This window comes from Zalophus californianus, chromosome 2 (genome assembly GCF_009762305.2).
Source record: "Zalophus californianus isolate mZalCal1 chromosome 2, mZalCal1.pri.v2, whole genome shotgun sequence".
In the NCBI taxonomy this organism is placed as follows: domain Eukaryota; kingdom Metazoa; phylum Chordata; class Mammalia; order Carnivora; family Otariidae; genus Zalophus; species Zalophus californianus.
Window position 1 is genome coordinate 100,151,854 of NC_045596.1, and position 20,688 is coordinate 100,172,541.

Below are 20,688 nucleotides of genomic sequence, written 5' to 3' on the forward strand. Positions count from 1 at the left end.
GGTGCTCTCAGCCACGTAGAAAGCTTAGGAACACCGTCCTGACCCTCTGATGGAAGGACTGGTGCCGGGTCAGCATGGCTGGTGCCGGGTCAATATGAGAAGGTCCTCAGTCAAGTATCGTCTTCAAAAAACGAAAGACAGTAATTGTGAGTAAATGAAAAAGTGAAGAAAAGAAGGCAGCTTTTTTCTTAAGAAAGTTTGTAAAGAGTGAAAGAAGAAAATCCACGGATTTTGGTGAATGCCAGCATAGCAGAGCAAAGACAGCTGTTTTCTCTTACGGGTTCTCAGAGCTGACCTGATGCTAGCAAGGAACAGAGAAACTTCTTAGGCTGTGAACTGTGTGCTAAGATTCAAAAACTCCAGAAAAGAACATGATGACTCATACCATGAGCCATACAGATAGCATTTCACAGAACAGTTTTCTGGTGGCTAGCCTGGTTGATGGTCACCATGTAGCTTGTCGTGGGTGCTAATTTACCAGAGGACCTCAAGGCTTCAGAGACATTGGCACTTAAGTTGGCTTCTGGCTGTAATGCTCCTGGAGTTCTCAATTAAGTGAAGCTGATTGGTTTTGGTCATGGATGTGTCAGATGATGGGTGTTCATTGATGTCACCCTTCCTCAAACTCACCTATTAACCCCGCATCTTCTCTTTGTCGGCCAGCTCCTTTCCCCTTACTCCCAGAGCCTAGTGAAATCAGAAGACTGTGCAGGGGCAGCTTAGAAAAAGAGAATGGGAGAAGAATTTTTTTTAAGCTTACTACACTCTGAGTTCTGCTTCTGATTCTAGCAATCCTCTGTCCAAGAACATGTAAATGCCACACCAGCATGCCTGTTTCTAACTTTTACAAGCTACATATAACATCCTTAGCAATCGATTTGGATATCCCATATAAAGAACCTGAAATGGGGAGCCTGGGTGGCTCATTCAGTTGGGTGGCCGACTCTTGACTTCCACCCAGGTTGTGAACTCAGTCAGGGTCCTGGGATAGAGCCCTGCACAGCCTCTGTACTCATTTACGAGTCTGCTTGAGATTCTCCTTCTTTCCCTTTCCCTCTGCCCCTCCTCTTGCTCGCTCCTGTGCACTCTCTCTCAAATAAATAAATCTTAAAAGAAAAAAAAAAGAACCTGAAATGTACCAGGTGGCACATTTACTGGTGCAAAAAAACTTTCAGAAAGTTACCAGAAAAAAAAAAAGTTTTATCAAAAGTTTAGTTCATCTTTCATTGTTACATTTCTGTTAGAATATTTTCATTGTCTGTTTTGTGCTCTACTTAAGATATATATGTGATATTTAATATGTATAATTTATATATAAGTTGTTTTCACAGATTAATTATAAAGAAAAACATTTGGATTTTATGCTTTTTTTTACCACTAATTTCCTGTTACTTCAATAGCTTCAGGTATATCTATGGAGTATTTATACTTCTAATTTTTGAAATAACCTAATTAGGAACTTGGATGAAACCAATCAACAATTTAATTGTCTTTTGGAAACTGGAGGCGCCTTGCAGACGTTAATATGAAGAATGTGCCTAAAGTTTCTTGACTCTGGAATATTGACCAAAATCTCCAAAATTCCTCTATATAAAGTGGCATATGTAAGTTTGGCTTCATTGGGGTGCCTACAAACTAGAAAATTATATAAAAAGCTGCAATTCTGCTAGATTGGTAACTCTATATTGACATCTGTGATTCAGTTTCTCCTTCCATGATATGATTTGTTTTTCTAAGGGAGATAAACATGAAATCTGAGTTTTACTTGAAGTTCTTCTGAATTGCAAGATAGAATAAAAATTATAAAAAGGATTTTGTGCAATGGCCAAAATGTAAAATGCTCTTAGGTTTCAAAAATAAACACTTCTTACTCAATTAGTCTTTGGCTTTGAACTGTGACCTATATATTCTCTATATATAGAATATATATATATAATATATATAGAATATATATATATTATAAAAGTAATAAAACCTTCAGATTTTCAAAAATTGGAAGATAAACTCTCAGAGAGACAGGCTTCTTGCAGTATCATTGCTACATTCTAACTAGCCATAGATATGGTAAAACTTAAATGTATTTTTAGAAGTGCAAATATATATTACTAAGAAATAAGGTATTTATCTTTTTATTTTTAAAAGATTTATTTAATTGGGGCTGGGTGGCTCAGTCAGTTAAGCGGCTGCCTTCGGCTCAGGTCATGATCCCAGGGTCCTGGGATCGAGCCCCGCATCAGGCTCCCTGCTCAGCGAGAAGCCTGCTTCTCCCTCTCCCTCTGCCTGCCTCTCTGCCTACTTGTTCTCTCTCTGTATCTCTCTGCCAAATAAATAAATAAAATCTTTAAAAAAAATAAAAGATTTATTTAATTAAGAGAGAGAGTGCAGGCAGGGAGAGGCAGAGGGAGAGAGAAACTCAAGCAGACCCTAGCAGAGCAAAGAGCCTGAAGTGGGGCTTGATCTCACGACCCCACGATCATGACTTGAGCTGAAATCAAGTTGGATGCTCAACTGACTGAGCCACCCCGGTGCCCCAGAAATAAGGCATTTATAATTGCCTTATAATAAGTTTTTAGGACATTATAGAGCAATTTATATAAAATTTAATATAATTTCAGTATATTATTTATATATATATTCAGTATGTTATTTGCATTGATACCTGAAAGATGAGTGAAAAGATAAATGAAAAACAGGAGTATAACGTAAAGAAAAAAAGACAAGTGCTATTCCATTATCTTCCTGTATGTCGCATTGTTCAGGATTGGTTGGTATCCCTCTATTGTTCCTTTATAGACCAATTGATTTTTTTTAGCTTGGAAACTTGTATGAGGATTATTTTTAAATTCATGATTATTACCTTTTCTTTGTAATACGAAGTTTTCCAGAATGTGTCCAGATATTCTATTTTGTTTCATTCTTTCTGGATCAGGATAAGCCCTTTTGATTTGCATGCTTTGATCCATTTTCAGTCACATTCATCTTGAATACCATTGTTACTCCTTGTTGGATTTTCCTGGGGCTTACATCTAAATTGATCTTCCCTTGTATCTGTCACCTTCTATCTGGCATAGCACACCCATTCACAGGGCTGGGCTTCCTCCGATCATCTGCACCTGTCCATCCCATCAGGGTGTATACCTCCTTTTTTGTTTACTTCCTTTTTTGTCCTTCTACACTGTCCCATCCCACGGAAGCTAATCTTAATGATACGTGATATCGTAACATTTTCTGTGTTTGGTCTAACCTTTTAATAAGCCTAATATATCTAAATTTAGTTGAGAATTTAGAATTTTATGCCTCTGTCTTGCAGAGATTAATCTTGAATGGCATCGGGTTTTTGTGTTAACTCTATGTATGAACTTATCAACATAACTTGTCAACGTAACTTAACATCTTAACATGTTGGGAACAATTCACAAGGTAAGTAATGTCACATAAAGAGATATGAGTAGTGTCCTACAGTAAAAGCTGAGTTGGACAAAACACATTTTATATTCATGGGCACGGGCAATCCTTTCCTGCACAGCTCCTATTTCCCTCCTACCAAGGACACTTTGGGAAATGCTATCTGAGAGAAATCTCTTTCACCATCACAATAAGTGGAAGGAAGCTAACAAATACGGAACACCACCCAGTGCCAAACGTTACATGTTTGATATGAATTGGTTTTTACAAAAATCTTCTGAGAGTGTTTTCTTGTTGTCCTTTCTCAGTTATGGAAACTGAGGTTCACTAATTTCGGCACACTTGTTCATGTTCACAGCTGGTAAAACCAGGAACAGAATCTATACCTGACTCCAAATCCCATGCTCTTTCTACAAAATTTTGTTATAGCCGCTCATTACATTTTCTTGTAGCCACTCATTACATACATTTGATAAAAGTGGCTCTCTTGAAGGATTTAGGATAGAAGTTCTTAAACTACTGTGACTACTTCTATTGGTAAACAACAAAAAACCCACAAAAACTTATTTTTACATGATTGATTTTTCATTTTACTGGAAAGTAACTTAGCACATGTCGTCTCCCCAGTTGGTAGAGGAGGTGAAGGAGATAGATGTTAAATTATTTGGTGATGAAGCAAGAAAGAATGTCCAAAGGAAAGTTAAGTTTGCTCAATAGCGTTAATGATAATTTTCTTTAGGAAAATATGATAAAACAGGGAAAAGTTAATTTAAGTCAGAACACAGACTCTCCACTTCCTGTATTTAAAAAAATCCATTTTGATTTTGTAAATTTTCTTTTTTTAAAAGGTTTTATTGATTTATTTATTTATTTGACACAGAGAGAGAGAGAGAGAGGGAACACAAGCAGCCAGAGGGAGAGGGAGAAGCGGGATCCCCGCTGAGCAGGGAGCCCGACGTGGGGCTCGATCCCAGGACCCTGAGATCATAACCTGAGCCGAAGGCAGATGCTTAACTACTGAGCCACCCAGGTGCCCCAATTTTGTAAATTTTCTTAATAAGTAATCTATATCCTGGGACTAATTTTTAATGTTTTATGGAAAAGATGGATTTTTGTCATAGTGCTAGAGCCTTATGGAGCTAGGAATAATATAAAAATAAATTAAAGGCTGAGGGCACATTCTGCGTGGAGCACCGGGTGTTATGCACAAACAATGAATCATGGAACACTACATCAAAAACTAATGATGTAACGTATGGTGACTAACATAACAATAAAAAATTATTAAAAAAATAAATTAATTAAAGGCTACTTGCCCTTTTGGATAAAATGATTCTAGATTCTGCTAATTATTGAAAGAATACATTTTTGTAAAAAAAAAACTTACAAAATTTTGCTAAAGCACTTGAGTATTATAATATTTTGCTCCATATAAATTGCCAAATTCTGACTGTCTTCTGTGCTTTACGTAAAAATATGATACTTCTAAAGACATTGAAAGTCCAAAAAATATGTTGGAAATTAAAAGGAGCTTTACTCTCCCTGGCTTCAGTGCATCCTCCCTACAGCTGCTAGAATAATTTTCTTTAGACAATAGAAAGAATAGAAAGTGCCTCTGTTTCTTTTGCATGGCCCATCACTGCACACACCATACGTTTTTATAAAAACGAAACACATTTCTAGTAAATGACATTGACAAATAATAACATCCAAAATAGATATTTGATCAAGGTGAGACTTAGGATATGTGTAGAATTAATCCATTATCTAACACTGTACTGACTCAGACAATTTTGAAGCCATTCAGGAATTTTATCTTAACTTCTCATTGAGGAACTACTCTGCATCTGAATTAACATTCTGCTACAGAATAATCGTAAGTTTATAATGTTAAGAATTTAACTTTGCTGGGAAAAAAACCCATCATCCCACTGAGATGTTAAAGCAAAATTCACTTGGTATAGTTCTTACATAAAGGCCTTTTATTTCCTGTAATTTATTTATTAACAACCTATGAAAATGTAAATTATTAGTTATACGCAAGTTAGCACTTCAGAAAATGAAATAAGGAAGTTAGACGTGGGCTTTGGTGGTTTTAGTTCATTGGAAATTTTACCAAGTTTGCCTCATTAAAATATTTTCCTAGGGGGCTTTTTGGATATAGGAGAAAATTCAAATGAAGAATTGTATTTTATTTTTTATTTTGGTGTTTTCCATATTAAAATATACTGCACAATGATCCAAGGTAATATTTTGTAAGACTGGCAAGCATAACATTTGAATTAACTTATCTGATTGTATTATTATAAGGTTTATTTTCCACTTTAAAATATATTAAAAATGTGTGTGTGTAACATATACATATTCCTCACAATATCCTTGACAGTCTCTGAGCTTTAACTCTCACACTTGTAATTAATGAAGGTTCTTTTGTTTCAAACAAGAAAAACTCTGACTTGAAGAATTGATTGGAGAGACACTGGGTTGCTCGTATCAAATACATGGAAGTTGCAGAACACGATCAAATGTAAAGTGCCGTGTAAGGACCATGGCCTCCCCAGGGCTATGTGGGCTTGAAGTTCAAATTCCAGCAATGGAGTGTCCGGTTAGCCTGGTTTGGATCGCAAGGTTGCCTCTTGCCTAGGAGAGGCCAGGGCACTTTAGATCAAACTGGGTCCAATGAGGAAAAATAACTTTCCTAAAGGATACCCTGGTGCTATTCCAAAACAAAACAACAAAACAAAACAAAAACAAAGGAATGGATGTTTGGAAACCAAGAAACAAGTCTCTCAAACTCATTTTCTTCTACTTCAGCATAGCCAGATATGCCTGCACAGGTGTCTCGGAGTGACAGGGGGTGGGTGTCTCATTTTTTAAAAAAGATTTGTTTGTTTTAGGTGGGGTGGGGGGAAGGCAGAGGCAGAGGGAGAGAGTCCCAAGCAGACTCCATGCTCAGTGCCACCGAGAGCCCCACTTGATCTTACGACCCTAAGGCCATGACCCCAGCTGAAACCAAGAGTCAGAAGCTTAACCAACTGTGCTGCCCAGGCGCCCCTAGGGGGTCTCATTCTTATTCTGCCAGCTGTGCGTGTGTCTGTGGTTGACTGAGGTGGGTCATCAAACTTCGGCTGCAGATAGGAGAGAGAGGGGAGCCATGAGGTTCCCCCACAGACGTGCAAATTAAATTGCTAGTCCATCTAAGCACACTCCTGCCAGGCAAGAGCAGACTCAGGAAAATCAGTTAATAGGATGGATTCTTTCAGCAAATTAATGCTCAGTAATAAGCATATCCAGGAAGCCCTAAGGGTTGGGTTTAGTTTACCAAATAGTATTTCCTGAGACCCATAAATTGTGCTCCTCCTTCTGATATTGGAATGGAATAAAATCAGAGGAGAGCAGAGAAAAATTATCTTATAATTTAAATTTATATTTAAACTATAAAATAATTTGTGCAGTACACAAATTAGTCAAATTCACACATTCCCGTAAACATTAAAAGTCTCATATTACTTAGCAATTACTGGCAAATTATTTGGTTCTAGATCTCAACATTATTGCTTCCTGTAGGAGGCCTAGGATGGAGTTGGTCAGTATTCTTGGCAATATATTATACATACAGGGATTTGAGGCAACGTGAAAAAAAATTAGCTTTATCATGCAAAATTTCCCATTTGAATAAATCTCCTCGGTCACAAATGGAGAAAATGAGGACAAATAGGTAAGAAGGGAGAGGCAGGGTGTGTGGAGTGTGTGATACATGTGCACGTGTGGGGTGTCTGTGTGGTGTGTCTGTGTGTGGTGAGCATGGTGTGTGGTGTGTCTGGGTTTTGTCTCTGTGCGTGTGTGTGGCATATACGTGCACGTGGTGTGTGTATATGGTGTGTGTGGTGTGAGTACAGAGTGAGTGTGTGGGTGTGTGATTTGTGTGTGCTGGTAGAAATTTCCTTTTTTACAGAATCACAGACACCGGGAGTACAATTGTTCCCCCAGAATACCTTTCTTCCTTGGAACAAAAGACTGATGGGAGTGAAGAGGGAGGTATGTAAGAAGGAAATGAAGCAAGAGAAATTATTTCTAAAATTATTAAAAATTGCAGCAAATATTTTCTTTTCTTTTGAGCTGTATAATTGGAGCTTAGGCAATTTTGAGGCAGGGAAGGGAGGATCGTAGTGTAGCTGCAACAGCAATGCACCTGATTCTATATCTCCTTCGGATCTAATATTGTTGGGGTCCCTGGGAAGATGGAAATAAAAATGGCAAAAATGAAAAGGGGGCAGAAGGACCCCCAAATTGGGGAGAATAAAAGCTGCTAAATGGCTCTGTCCTTCCCTCCAAATATGGATTCAACCAAAAATAGTGCATAAAGACAGAGGCAGTGTGTGATGTTTGGCGCTGCCTAAACATTTTTGAAAATAATGGGTATTCATCTAACAATTGTTGTGCTGACTTAAGCAGCGCATATACTAAAATTGGGATGATAGAGAGAAAATTAGCATGGCCCCTGAGCAAGGATGACACACAAATTGGTGAAGTCCTCCATATTAAAAAAAAAAAAATTAATAAAAAATTGTTAAATTGAATTACTGAGTTGGGAGGTCATAATGTCTTTTAGATTTGATTTCACTCGTGACTGAGCTACATTAAAAGTATTGATACATGAAAGCGACCATTTAGACCCATACTTCTACCATGTAATGCACTTGAACATTAAGTGATAGAGCTCAGTAAATAAAGAAAATTACCCGGAAGTCTGTTCATGCTTCATATTAGCAATTTAGTCCGAAATATCCTTTTTGTCAGAAAAATGGGGTCAACTAACCCCCAGACCTTACCAGACCCAAAGGAAGGTTTTCTTTTTGACTTCATGTCACAACCAAGACAAGGTGAATATACCTTTTTCTTCATGTGATACCTTCAAGGTCAAATTCTCCATGATCATCAAAAACTTAAAATGTGCCCTCATGTTCCATTTCCGGGATAAAAGAGACTGTGTGGTACGACTTCCTCTCCTTTCAAAGGACACAGCTGTTCCTCACATAATTTCCACAAATTGTGTATGATAATGAAGCAAGTGCCACAGATGAGGATGACCCTTATCATGGGCTGAGACAGAAGCCCCCAAACAAATGATATGGGGAGAGGGACACAGGAGGGACTGGCTGGCTCTTGGGCCAGGGCTGTAGAAATCTGTCTTCTTGTAGAAATTCTGTCTTTTGTTGCACTCTGAGCAAGGGCTCCCCTTTCTACATTTGCAGTCACCCACTGGGAATTCAAATTAAATTAGGTCCCACTTAAATTGGAGTTCTTCCCATTACATTAGCATTTGCATAATCTTGCCAATGTTTGCCAACTTGCTAATTAATAATAGGATGACTTCAATAATAGTAGTAGGATGGTTAAATCATGTTTTATTGCTGTTTGATTTACCTAGAATGAATCTGTCAAAGGGTACGTCTTGTATGTATGTTCAGTTTTTATGCCAATAGGTACAATCTCAGTTGGCAAACTTAATCCACCACTAAAAGTTGTTATTGCAATGACTTCTCCACGAATCTGAGGAAATGGAAATTAAAAAAAAAAAAGCATCAATGAAACTGACTTGTAAACCCTGTTGTTTTTCTGATTCACTTATGCTGAAGTATTGCTCAAGAATGATTTGTCTCTTTAATAAGTAGCAGCAAAAACAAAGCTTTAGAGAATTAACGTAAGAGAAGGATAATTCTTTCCCAGGAATTATCTTCCCAGTAGCCAGACTGAGGCTGAAAGTATTTAACTTTCTAAGGCTGGTGCACCTTCCTGTTACACAAAGCTGCAAGTATATTCAGAAGTTGAAAAAAAGGAAAGAGTCTGAGCTGGAATTAAGTAGTATAACTTCTGGAAGCTGGAGCCAGATAGTTTTAGCAGTATGTTGGATTGTTTTTTTGACAGCAGTATGACAGCTTTGTTTTATTTTCTTTCTTTAGGTGCTTCTAGGATTACAGATATCCACGGATCTCACACTCATGCTATACATCTCCTCACAAAGAGGACCTCCAGTTGGTCCTAGCAGAAACCTTATTAAATGGATGAACGTAATACTTTTAAATCTGCTTAGTCTTTAGACATCTGTCATGCCACTGTATAATTTAATTGCAATAGAATTTGGATACATTCATTTTTTGCTTTCATAGGTTTGAGAAGTCAGACGTGTTGTTCATCAATAATTACTCAATCCATGGGAAGAAAAAACAGATTTCACCCCAAATCCATGTGTCTCTGAACTACTACTGTAAGTACATATGAGCACAGCAAAACCATCATCATCACAGTAGGGTTTTATCTTTCATAATCTATCCCACCAAAAAAATGAAGGAGGCTCACAATTTCTCCCCACCTTAAAGGAAGGATCTGTTGAAAGCATAGTTTTGAGGTTACCGTTTTATTCAGATTGAACCATTCATTTAGTTTAAGGACATCTATACAGGTCTTCAGTCCTATTCCCAGGTTCACCAAGGTCAACAATGACGAACACAGTATCTAGTCAAACTGGCTAAAGAACCAAGCCCTACAGAAACAATAGGAGCAGTGTTACAAATTTACAACTGCAGAAACTTTTCCCCCAGGGAATATATATTTCAATCAACAGAGAGCATCGCTGTACCAAAAGTGGAGTTGCTGAAATCATGAAATCAGTCTCTGTAAATCCAGCAGCAATATGCTGAAGAGAGTTTCAAAGAATGGCACATAATCCATCTGCCACATCTCATTTCGAGGAAACTGGACGTTGCGTTGGGTTGTGTAATGCTGGCTTCTCAAACTTGATCGGGATCTCAGCTGTCCCAAGTCTTTTCCTCTCTCCGTGCCAAAGGGAAACACTACCGCACACAAATCATGGAGTAGATGATGTGCAGTTGTGCCGACACAAGCCACCAGTAAAAAGAAAAATGAGGGCCCTCAGCCAAGCTCTCCCTTTGGCCGGTATGCTCCTCCACTTGTGTGCGTTTCTACTGATGGGCTTTCTTTTCTGAGGAGAAACCTATGAAAAACAGAAGGAAAATGTTTCAGATTAAAAATTAAAAATTCATTTCTTCTGGCTCAGGGCTAACATAAACTTTGAGGCTGGCAAAAAAAAAAAAAAAAGAGAGAGAGAGAGAGAAATATTTTATTCATGAGCTCCCACAAGTTTACACTGAAAAATCAAGAGGCGGGCAATGGAGGGTTATTATCTTAAGCATTGACATATGCTTACCACTTTGTGAAATCAGCTGTGGCCTAGTTCTACTCGTGCCTGAAGAGGAATATTCTGTACTACGTCTCATCTTTGCTGACCTTTTGGTGGCTCAGGCATTTGCTTAGGAAAGTAAGTCGTATATGTTACTATTAGGTTTGGTACTTAGCCCACGGGAAGGTAACTGCCACATAAACTACTTTGAGTATGGCGAAGGGTACATTATCATCAAAGTGATAGAAAAGATCGCAGTGCTTAAGATGTGTCAATGTACCATGAAGGCCAATAATGAAAGCCGCCGTGTATTTCAGAAGGACTAGAATAGAACACCACAGATGAGCACTATAAGGAAGACACAGTCGAGGAGAGCTACTCACGGTGACAGAAAAAATACATATAAATTTCAAGAAATAAGGTATTTTCCTATTCATGATAACAATTGAAAATATGTTAAATGTTTTATTCTTGCCACCCTGTATTTGATATTTCGAATAAACAAATATTTAAACTAACAGTTTTCTTTCCAGGCTTAAAAAAATATACTCTTCTAAGGATGGTGGCCATTACACTAAAAAGAAAGATACCTAATATGGTAAGAGCATAAATTTGGACCCAGAACCATAATCCACTGGACTTTAGATTTAATCCATTTATGATGCCTGCCCCTAGATATCTTAAAACATTAAGAAAACTTAATTCCTTTGTAGTTTTTATAGCACTCTTGTGAAATAGGTATAGAGGTGAGGGTCATTATCCCCATGTTTTAGACAGAGAGAGGTTGTGACCCATGAGAGGATCCATGGCAGAATGGAAATGTGAACAAAAGCAAAAAACAGGTCTTCAGTTCCTTGAAGGGAAGGCGGAGGGTCCCCAAGCAGTGAGTGTGGGAAGAGACTTCTGTCATCAGACTTGGCTCCATGGTTTGAATGGCAGGGTAAGAGAAACGCCACCAGGGAATCGTGGGTTCTCACAGCGCTAGACACAATCCGCTGTGCCTTATTGGTTGGTAAAGAATTCCATTCACTAATTGTGTGCCTTATTATTTATTAATGGTATGCGTTGCACTCTATCCTTTTATGTTCACAAGAGTGCACGTTAAGTACCATGACGCGGAAGTGATCTGAATAGGACCCAGAGATCTTGGTGGCAGAGTCCATGTCTGCCTCTACATCAGGGATCGGCCGAATCTAGAGTCCTCTGTGAGAGGAGGATGCACCAGTGCAGCAGACAGGTTCCAAGGGGACTCTGCTCTCTCTACATGCGCACTCACCTCAGAATGTGCATGCTTATGCAGCAACAGTAAGGAAACATACATAAGTAAACGTTCTTACCAGTTGGGATGCAATATCCAATAGAAACCTTGTTTCCCAACAGATTTTTATTTTCCATTTAAGAGAAATAGTGCAGTTGTATCCACCTAGTGGAACTGTGGCTAGTCTAGCCTTATTGTGTGCATTTTTCTCATCCAGTCTCTATCCATCCACCTCCCTACCTATATCTATCTATATAGAACATTAATCAGAATGTTTAGTCTTTGCTTATAAATCGGTGTCTGCACAGGAATATATTTACCACCTGTATTTTCATATGTTCCTGTATATATAAATATACATTGACACTTTATTTAATATTCCCTTAGCAAAATCACTTAGTTTACCAATAAGCCGGCCTTTACAGCATTGTAAGGTGAGGATGCATTCCTCCTGCAATTCTTCTCTACAAATCCAGAAATAGACATAAAACTATCTGTCTCTAAATTTTTATTAATATTTTTATTAACTGCTGGTAAGGTAAGTAATGTATTTTATAAAAGAAAAATATTAATATTTTATCCGTCTGTATTGAAAATCACACAAGTACAGTCTCTAAGTTTCTTCTGTTTCTTACACCTCTTAGGTAACTTCTACTATTTATACTGACTCCTATATCCCTTCATACTACTGAAAAAAAATCCAGCTAAGCCAGCCATTTTACCGAACTAAAATGATCTGTAATGTTCAGTTATAAAGACAGTTATGAAAAGACACAAACTGAGAAATAAAGGTTCTGGCTTTCAGGATAGGGCCATTAGAATTTATTTAAATAAAATACCTCCAAATGATGACACTATTATATTTTAATATGTAGCCTGGGGTTGTCCATATTGCTCGGTGGTTACAGTGTGGGCTTTGGAGGTTGACTGCCCAGCTTGTCTATGTCCTAGCCAATAACCAGCTATGTGGACTTGGACAAGTGACATTATCTCTCTGTTCCTTGGCTTCCACAATTTTAAAACAAGAACAACAGTAGTACTCACTTCATAGAGTTGCTATAAGGTTTTGATGAGATAATATACAAATAGATACAGTGCCTAAAGTAGTTTCTGGCACATGGTTAGTATTATGGGTTGAATTGTGTCCCCCCCAAGAGATATGTGTATGTCTTAACCCCTGGTACCTGTGGATGTGACCTTATTTGGAAATTGGACTTTGCACACATAATCAGGTTAATATGAGATTATACTAGATTAGCCTCATCCAATATGACTGGAGTCCTTATAAGAAGATGAAAATTTGGACACAGACACAGAAAAGAGGGAAGATGGCCAAGTGAAGAGTGAGGCAGAGATTGGAGTTATGCTGCCACAAGCCAAGGAATATCTGGAGCTACTAGAAGCAGGAAGAGGCAAGGAAGGAGACTTCTCTAGAGACTCTGGAGGGCGCATGATCTGCCCACACCTGGATTTCAGAATTCTAGCCTCCAGAGTGTGAGAGGATAAATTTCTGCTGTTTTAAGCCATCTAGTTTTTGGTGCTTTGTTATGGTAGCCCTAGGAAATGAATTCAGTCAGTATTCGGTTAATTAGTTATTACTAGACATTAGTAAAGGCCAATTATAATAGTTAGGCTTTAATCTTCCATATTGTAAAGAAATAATTATGTTTGCTCGCGACACAATCTCACATGCCTACATTTCATGTCCTTTCAAACGTGTAAGAATTGAGCTCTAGCTCATTAGACGAAGTTCAACTCTGCACCATATGAAAAATTTGGAAGGTACAGAAGAGACTGGCATGCAATGTAGTTAGAAAACATAGCCTTTTGACATTTCACAAAGGAAGAAACAAAACAACATGTTTTCAAGGTTATACTAACTCAACTATGCCATAATTGTTCTAGAAACATGGAATTCATTTTGCATCCTATTCTGATAACAGATGAAACAAGATTAAAATGTTCTTCATAAAATCACGTTTCTAAACAGAAACTGTAACCCCTTAACATCTGTGGACTTCGATATATAAAAATGTGATTATTTAGTGCTGTGCAGAGAGAAAGCCAAGTAAGTCTTAAATGTCTCGAAAACCTTTATTTAAATCTTTAATTTTTGAAAGAAGAGTTAATCTCCAACATGTCCGCAAAGCATTCTAAACTAACCAGAGACAATAACAGAGCAAAACTGGAAATTAGTTGACCCAAAGACTGTTCAATAATACTCAGTACCTACTGACTTTAGTCTTTGGTCAGGAAGCCCTTCTTTAGGTCCGCACTTTTAGAGGACCCTGCTCTGGCCCTCTTCCAACCACCTTCCTCCCCAGTGTGAGTCTGCCTGATTCTAGAACAAGCTCTTGGTACCCACGTGCAGACCCCAAAATCCCTGCCCAAGTGACCGTGTTTCTGCTTCTCGGCCTCATGTGGTCCTCTTTCCCAGGCCTAAAGCCAAGGGGTGCTGTTTGTAGCATAATGAGGGGTATATGGATGAAGTTGGGATGTGCCAACTGGGCTGTACTCAAATTCACACTCAAGATTCCTCCCAGGTGAAAGGTGGGAAGAGAAGGGGATGGGCCATGGCTCAGGTCTTCCTGTGCCATTGTGTCCTGGAACAGAACTGTTTGGAATGTGAGCATTTTAAATGTCACTCTGCCCTTCAAGCTATGTTTATCAATAGGGGAATAGACTATAATAGCTTCTATGCTTGATTCATGATGTTTCAATATTGAACCTGAAGTACACAGCTCTCCATGTATTCTTGCCTCAGGGAATGTTAAAGGAGGATCTAGTGATCACAGCAATTTAACCACTCATTACCCACTGTACATTTTAAAAATCATAAGGCTACTGCCCTGCAAACACTTCACGTATAGATGTCAGAGGCACTATTTCAGGTTAGATACCATGAGAGGAATTATAAGGATGGATACTAGGATCAAACTATAATGTGCTATATATATTGGGATCAGAAACGTAAAATTTGTCGGGAGTCATAGGAAAGTAATAAAAACTGAGAATTAGGACAATGTACAAAGCACACATACAGATTAATATTCATTTAATTATCTATATTTCTGAAAGGGTCATTTTCACTGAAATACAAGTCAAATACTTCAGTACTTATTTTATGAGTAAAATTTATGAGTTTTAAAAATACTTTCTGTTCATAATTTACCAAACACTGAGCCTAACTTTTCCACTCATTTTTTCTTCCATTGTTTGAGTTTGGGTATTTATAGCCCAAAACACAGGGTATGCTGACTAGCAGTATATTCCTGAAGAGTGAAAGATAAACATATTAGCCAAATAATGAGTCAATGAGTAATATCATAACAAAAATGTCTGTATAATAAAAAGATTTCTAAATTCCTATTTAACAATACCACAAAGTTACTTTTAAGGATTCTGAGCAACTGCATTGGACCTACAAATCAAAAGGAGCTTTCCAATTAAATGACATAAAAAATAAGAAAAATCACCACTGAAATTAAATAATGGCACATGAGAGATTTTGTTTGACGAGGGTGATCTCAGAGCTTTTGCCAATTTTTATGAACTGGCTTGAACCTTGAGATAGCATCAGCTTTGGAAGCTAGAAGAGGAGAAATAGAAATCAAAAACAGGCAGATTTCTGAATAAGGCATTTCTTTCTCCAGTGGTCCCCTAGCCATGACCAGCCCTCCTCGCAGACAAGCCGCAGTGAGCTGCAGAGAAGGAAAGGGTTCAAATGGCAACATATCCCATTGGTTTCTACTAGGGCTGACCGAGCATGAATTCGTTCATAATGTATTTATTACATACTTAATCTTACATAGTACTTTGTCTTTTACCTGTGATACTCAAAATACCAAATGAGTAGCACAAATAACATGCTATGGCTTCACAGGAAGAAAAGATTATTGAGGGATAGGTTTAAGTCATATAATTATCCAAGTTAAATCCCCCATTCTCATTTTATATCTGTCATCGTAGAAAATTCTAATAGAGTGAGAGAGGTAGGTTTTCGAGGGCACTATAGGATGTGATTCAAAGCACAGGTTTTGAAGTCCTATACATCTGGAATCTCATCCCAGGATTAAATTTTACCAACTGTGTTATTCAGGCATGCTACTTAAATTCTCCAAGCCTCAGTTTCCCCATCCATAAAATGGTATAATATAATAAAACCTATTTTATAGCATTGTTGTGAAGATTAAAACGTCTTAAAAATACTGAGGTTGCTACATAATAGAGGTTTATTTTTCATTGTAATTTTACATCTGTAGACTCTTAGCATGTTTACACACTGCAAACTTCATTATGTTTCTTCCCAAGCAGACAAAAATCACTAGGTCTTATATACTGACTATAATATTCTATTTTTGCATATGTAATTTAGTTTCCGAAGATCATCACAATTCACTTTTCTACCTTATATGATTATTAGCTTCTATTACACTTGTCCAAGAAGAATCTATTAGTGATACATAAATGGCTCTATGATATTACTGAATTCTCTCCTGCATAATTGTATTTTCTAGTGGTTAAACTCCAATTCAGGGAGAAAATATCTTTAATATTCATTCCAGACCAATATAATACGAAGTGGAAAATTATAATTGGGTGGCAGCTCAGCTATTATACAACAAGAGATTTCAAAACCACAGACATTATGCAACAATCATTATGGTTAATAGTATGCCTTTCTAATAAAAGCTCTCTACTATGGCTGGAACCCAAGAACTTCATTAAAACCAATGGTTATATTCATAGTGGAAAGAAAAGAAAAAAAGAGTCCTACAGTTTTCTGATAAATACCTAGACATTTTTTTATAGAGTTCTCCCTCTTTATCTTTCTTCTCTATAATGCTACTGTAAGCTATGGCCCTCACCACTCTTAGTGCTGCTGTGTACGGCTGTCCAGGTTGTGTATTGTGCAATGCTAGGAGGTTCCACTTACAAAGATAACCATGAAGAACTTGGACTTGTGAAGTACACGGCCTGCAAAACTACATGTGTTATCCCTGGCTTTCGATTTCTACTCCGTAATGGCCTCCTTTTGGTAAAAAATAGAATTCTATGATCTCAGATCAGAACTAAATGAGATCAAGTTTCAAGTATGGCCTGAAATTGGAATATGGCTCATCGTCAGCTTTTCTAGATAAATTAAAATCTCTGGAAATTAACAACATAGAGTCACAGGTGTGTGTCATATGAGATTTTTTAAACATGTAGCAGGCATGGCTGACTTTTGATTATATGTGATGAGAATAAAGGTGGGATTATGGTTATAGCCCAGTTTATACAGCCCATTCCTGAGTGGTCTCATGAGACCACAGAAACAAGCAGTAGAAAGTGTGGCAGATGCTGGAAAGAAGAGGAGAATGGTCAACCAAAGAAAAATACGATAAAAGAGTACTCAATTGTGAGTACTTGATAGGTGACTTTTTTAGTGTTTTTTTCCAGCATACTTAGGAGGTGGGTGTTGTGGGCTACCTTGGCCTAAACTTGGAGTCTGACATTTAGTCATTAGGGAACACAGTTCTGAGTCTTTGGTTTCCTCTGTCTGTCTGCCAGTGACATTTAAAACATCTGTCTAGCAAACTCAACCTGGAATAGTGGATGTGCATCTGCCCTTTGTAGTGGAATCCCAGAGCTTTGCTGTTGTTGTTACAGAATAGCTCCACTTGAAGTTTTCATTTCTAGCCCCAGATGGAATACTGACTCTGAGCCTGGAATGGGAGCAGCAGCCAGAACTGAGATTCCTGCATTTCTCCATTCGAACATTTTCTGTTTCTTAAGGAGTTCAAGTTAACCCCAGGTGCATCAAATTAGAGTTGTGTATGCAACACAACTTTTTAGAAGGCCCTCCCTGAGTACGAATGAATGTATGTTGAGTAAACATCCCAAAAAGACCCCATTAAAATGTAAACATGAAAGAATGCTCAATACAGCTGTGGTCTTACCATTCGCCTTGTGCTGCACATCTGGCGGAAACTGGTCAGGAGCATACCACTGATAGTCTGGCTGTGTGGAACAATACAACATGATCATAGCAATATGGACTTCAAGCAAAACATAGTGGCGTATTAAAAATGTAATTACACTGTGTGGCTTTTGTTACACAGGCAGCACAAAAATCCTTTCTATCCAAACCTGTTGCCAATCTTGCTCATCTCTCTTACCTCCTTCATCACTATTCCCATCTCCCAACCCACCCCCCTCTAAATCCACTCTGTGTTGGCCAGAGTTTCTCCTACTTCGGGGTTGTGGCATTTTTTTTTTTTTTTAAAGCAGTTGTGTTTTGGATATCTGCAGAAGTATAAACACTTCTGTAAAACTTACTACAGCCCATAAATAAAACAGAGCAGTTTACCATCAATAAATAACTATATTTAAAGCCCTCACACAGAAGGCAACAGAGAGACCAAGAACACAATGACAAGTTTTAATGTTTCGGGGTACAAGGAAGAAATCTAAGCCTTTTGGTGCGGACATGGCTTATAGAAGCTCAGGATGGTGAAGCAGGGTGGATCTTTCCCTTAGTAGTACTACTGTTCCTCCGTGGAAACTACTCTCTAGATTGTTCAGAGAGTTTAGACTAGAGAAGCAGTCAGAGGTGAGAGCAGACTAGGATTTTTCTTGTGGGATTGTGTTGTAGGCTTCACCAGTTAAGAACCCCTAGATATTGAACATCGGGGAACATGTCAAACAAACTGCTTTGGATAATCATAAGCTACAGACCTGAAGTTCAAGATACAGTTCCAAGATGAGTACCTCTGTAGTTAACCACTTGGAGCAGAGCAACCCAGCTTCACCTGCCCATGAGGATGGTCTGTCTTCCTGCTCCTAGTGCTCACCCCTGCCTCCTACTTCCCCCCCCCGCCCCGCCCCCGCCCAGACACAGAGAATACAGACCTTTTGTTCTATTAATCAATTACCTCCTGAAAATAACTCCGGGAAAATGTCTCTACCAATGAGCCAGCAGGGAATATTTACAGGGCTGCCAGACCACTGAAAGTAGCCTTAAAGTTCAATTATCAGACAAGACACTAAGAAACGCTGCATTTAGTACAGTCTGACCCCACTTTACCCCCACTCAGACACCTAGGCTCTTGGCTCCTTTTGGTCCATGAAAAAGCTAAAAGAGGAAATGAGATCACCTCTGTTTTTTATCTCCTCGTTTATTTTTAGATGTCTCAAATAACACGTAGGATAAGTGACGTGAGCCTCAGTTTTAGATTCCAGGAGAGTTGCCAAAGGAAGGCGAATATACTGTAATTTTACAAACACGACTGCTTGGGCTTTAATTCAGGCTTAGAAATAAGCATAAAACACAAAATATTCTTTTTACATGAACTCCGGGAGTGAAATTCTACTGTTATACCAAGATTCTGTTTAACTGAATACTGCTTGAAAATGTAAGACATTATACACGGCTTGGAATCTTTTTTCAAATCCTTTATTTGGTGACAATTTTACACAGTCTGGACCACCTTACCTCTTATAATTGATCGGGAGAGTTTGATGAGTTTTTATAGTAGGTGAATTTCTGCTTTCTTTCCGTAAATGAGTATTTGAAGAAAATAGTCATTTTTACTTCTAGATAAACTTGCATGACTCATTGGCTTTATCGTTAACCTGTCACAAGACTATTTCTCCAATTCCCCAACCCGTAGGAGCTAACTCCAAAGTAAACTTCTATCTCTTTATGTTTCCCACAACATTAATTTACTCCTACATTCTGAAAGAAAAAAAATTTAAGGAATGATAGCTGTGTTTGGGGAGTCCCAGAAATGTTTCTTGTAAAGACTGAAAAGCAAGCAAACAGGTAAAGAAAAAAGGGAAATGGGGCGGGTGAGCAGACAGAAGTGACAACGGGCAACAACACAAAAAGAACCCAATTCACAGCAGTGCGCTGTGTCACACCGGGGTCAGAGAAGGGATGCTCATTAAATTCTGACAGGTCTCTGCCACCCAAAGAGTCGTTACCTCCTCCCTTGGGGAAAGGGCTTTGAGTCACACTCAGATACAAAAGTATGGCAACCAAGAGAGTCATGCTCTCCGTAAATGCTCTGCTAGGAAAATGCTGGTTAAAATCTCAAGATTCTTTGCATAATTAAAAACGCAATACAAACTAAGGGGGAGGGGAGTTGTCTGAGCATTTCCAAAATGCAGAAAAATGCATAATGTTTTTCCTGTGTAAAGATGCTGTCTGTGTAGCCAAAACACAAAGTAGAGACCAGCATCCAGACCATGGGGGAGGGTAGGAGGAAGAGCACTATGGAGAAGCGAAGGAAGGATGCTTTGGTTCTGGCTTATTCAGGCTGACTGTCCAAATCAATTCCACTCACGAATAATTGCTCCACTGTTCATTGCATTTTGCCTGGCTAGACACACCACGGAGAGCAACTTAAGTGGGTCACTTTTTCTTGGATCCTTTAAGAATATCCTTTTCATTGGAAAACGTCAAAGACTATATTGCACAGATGTAGCCATATCCACAGTAGTTCAGTATAAGTTTACAACTGAAAAAGGCATCCCTCAGACTTGCTATATTCACTTTGCTTCTCTTAACGCACAAAAGTGCCCTTTTGGAAGAGTCAGGTATGTCATTTAAAATGGCCCTTATAAAATGTGGTATGTTTGTTCAAGAATTACAGCTCAATTTGATACCGTTCAGTGAATTTATTCATAACCATGCGTGTCCTGTGGATGCCGTGTGCCAAAAAGATAATCATAGTGTACAGTGACCACTGTAACTCTCTAAATTAAAGGCTGAGATAAAAAGAGGCTCTTTCTGTGGACAATAGTATGCGCCCAAATTACAGAGACAGACAGCATTTCT

At 38.3% G+C, this 20,688-nt stretch overlaps 1 protein-coding gene and 1 non-coding gene across 2 annotated transcripts in view; one reads left to right on the top strand and one right to left on the bottom strand.

Annotated features, from left to right (window-relative positions):
- The first annotated feature begins 7,844 nt into the window (after positions 1-7,844).
- Positions 7,845-7,951, top strand: LOC113926060. The gene has a single exon (XR_003521145.1). It is a non-coding gene; the product is annotated as a U6 spliceosomal RNA (small nuclear RNA).
- Positions 7,952-9,807: 1,856 nt separating this feature from the next.
- Positions 9,808-20,688, bottom strand: part of LOC113924546 (TNFAIP3-interacting protein 3-like) — a 33,796-nt gene continuing 22,915 nt past the window's right edge. The window contains exons 10-11 of the mRNA XM_027598436.2: positions 17,807-17,867; positions 9,808-10,420 (exon numbers count right to left, since the gene is read on the bottom strand). Of these exons, the coding sequence (XP_027454237.2) occupies positions 10,389-10,420; positions 17,807-17,867 (93 nt within the window). The 3' untranslated portion in view covers positions 9,808-10,388. The remainder of the gene's footprint in view (positions 10,421-17,806; positions 17,868-20,688) is intronic.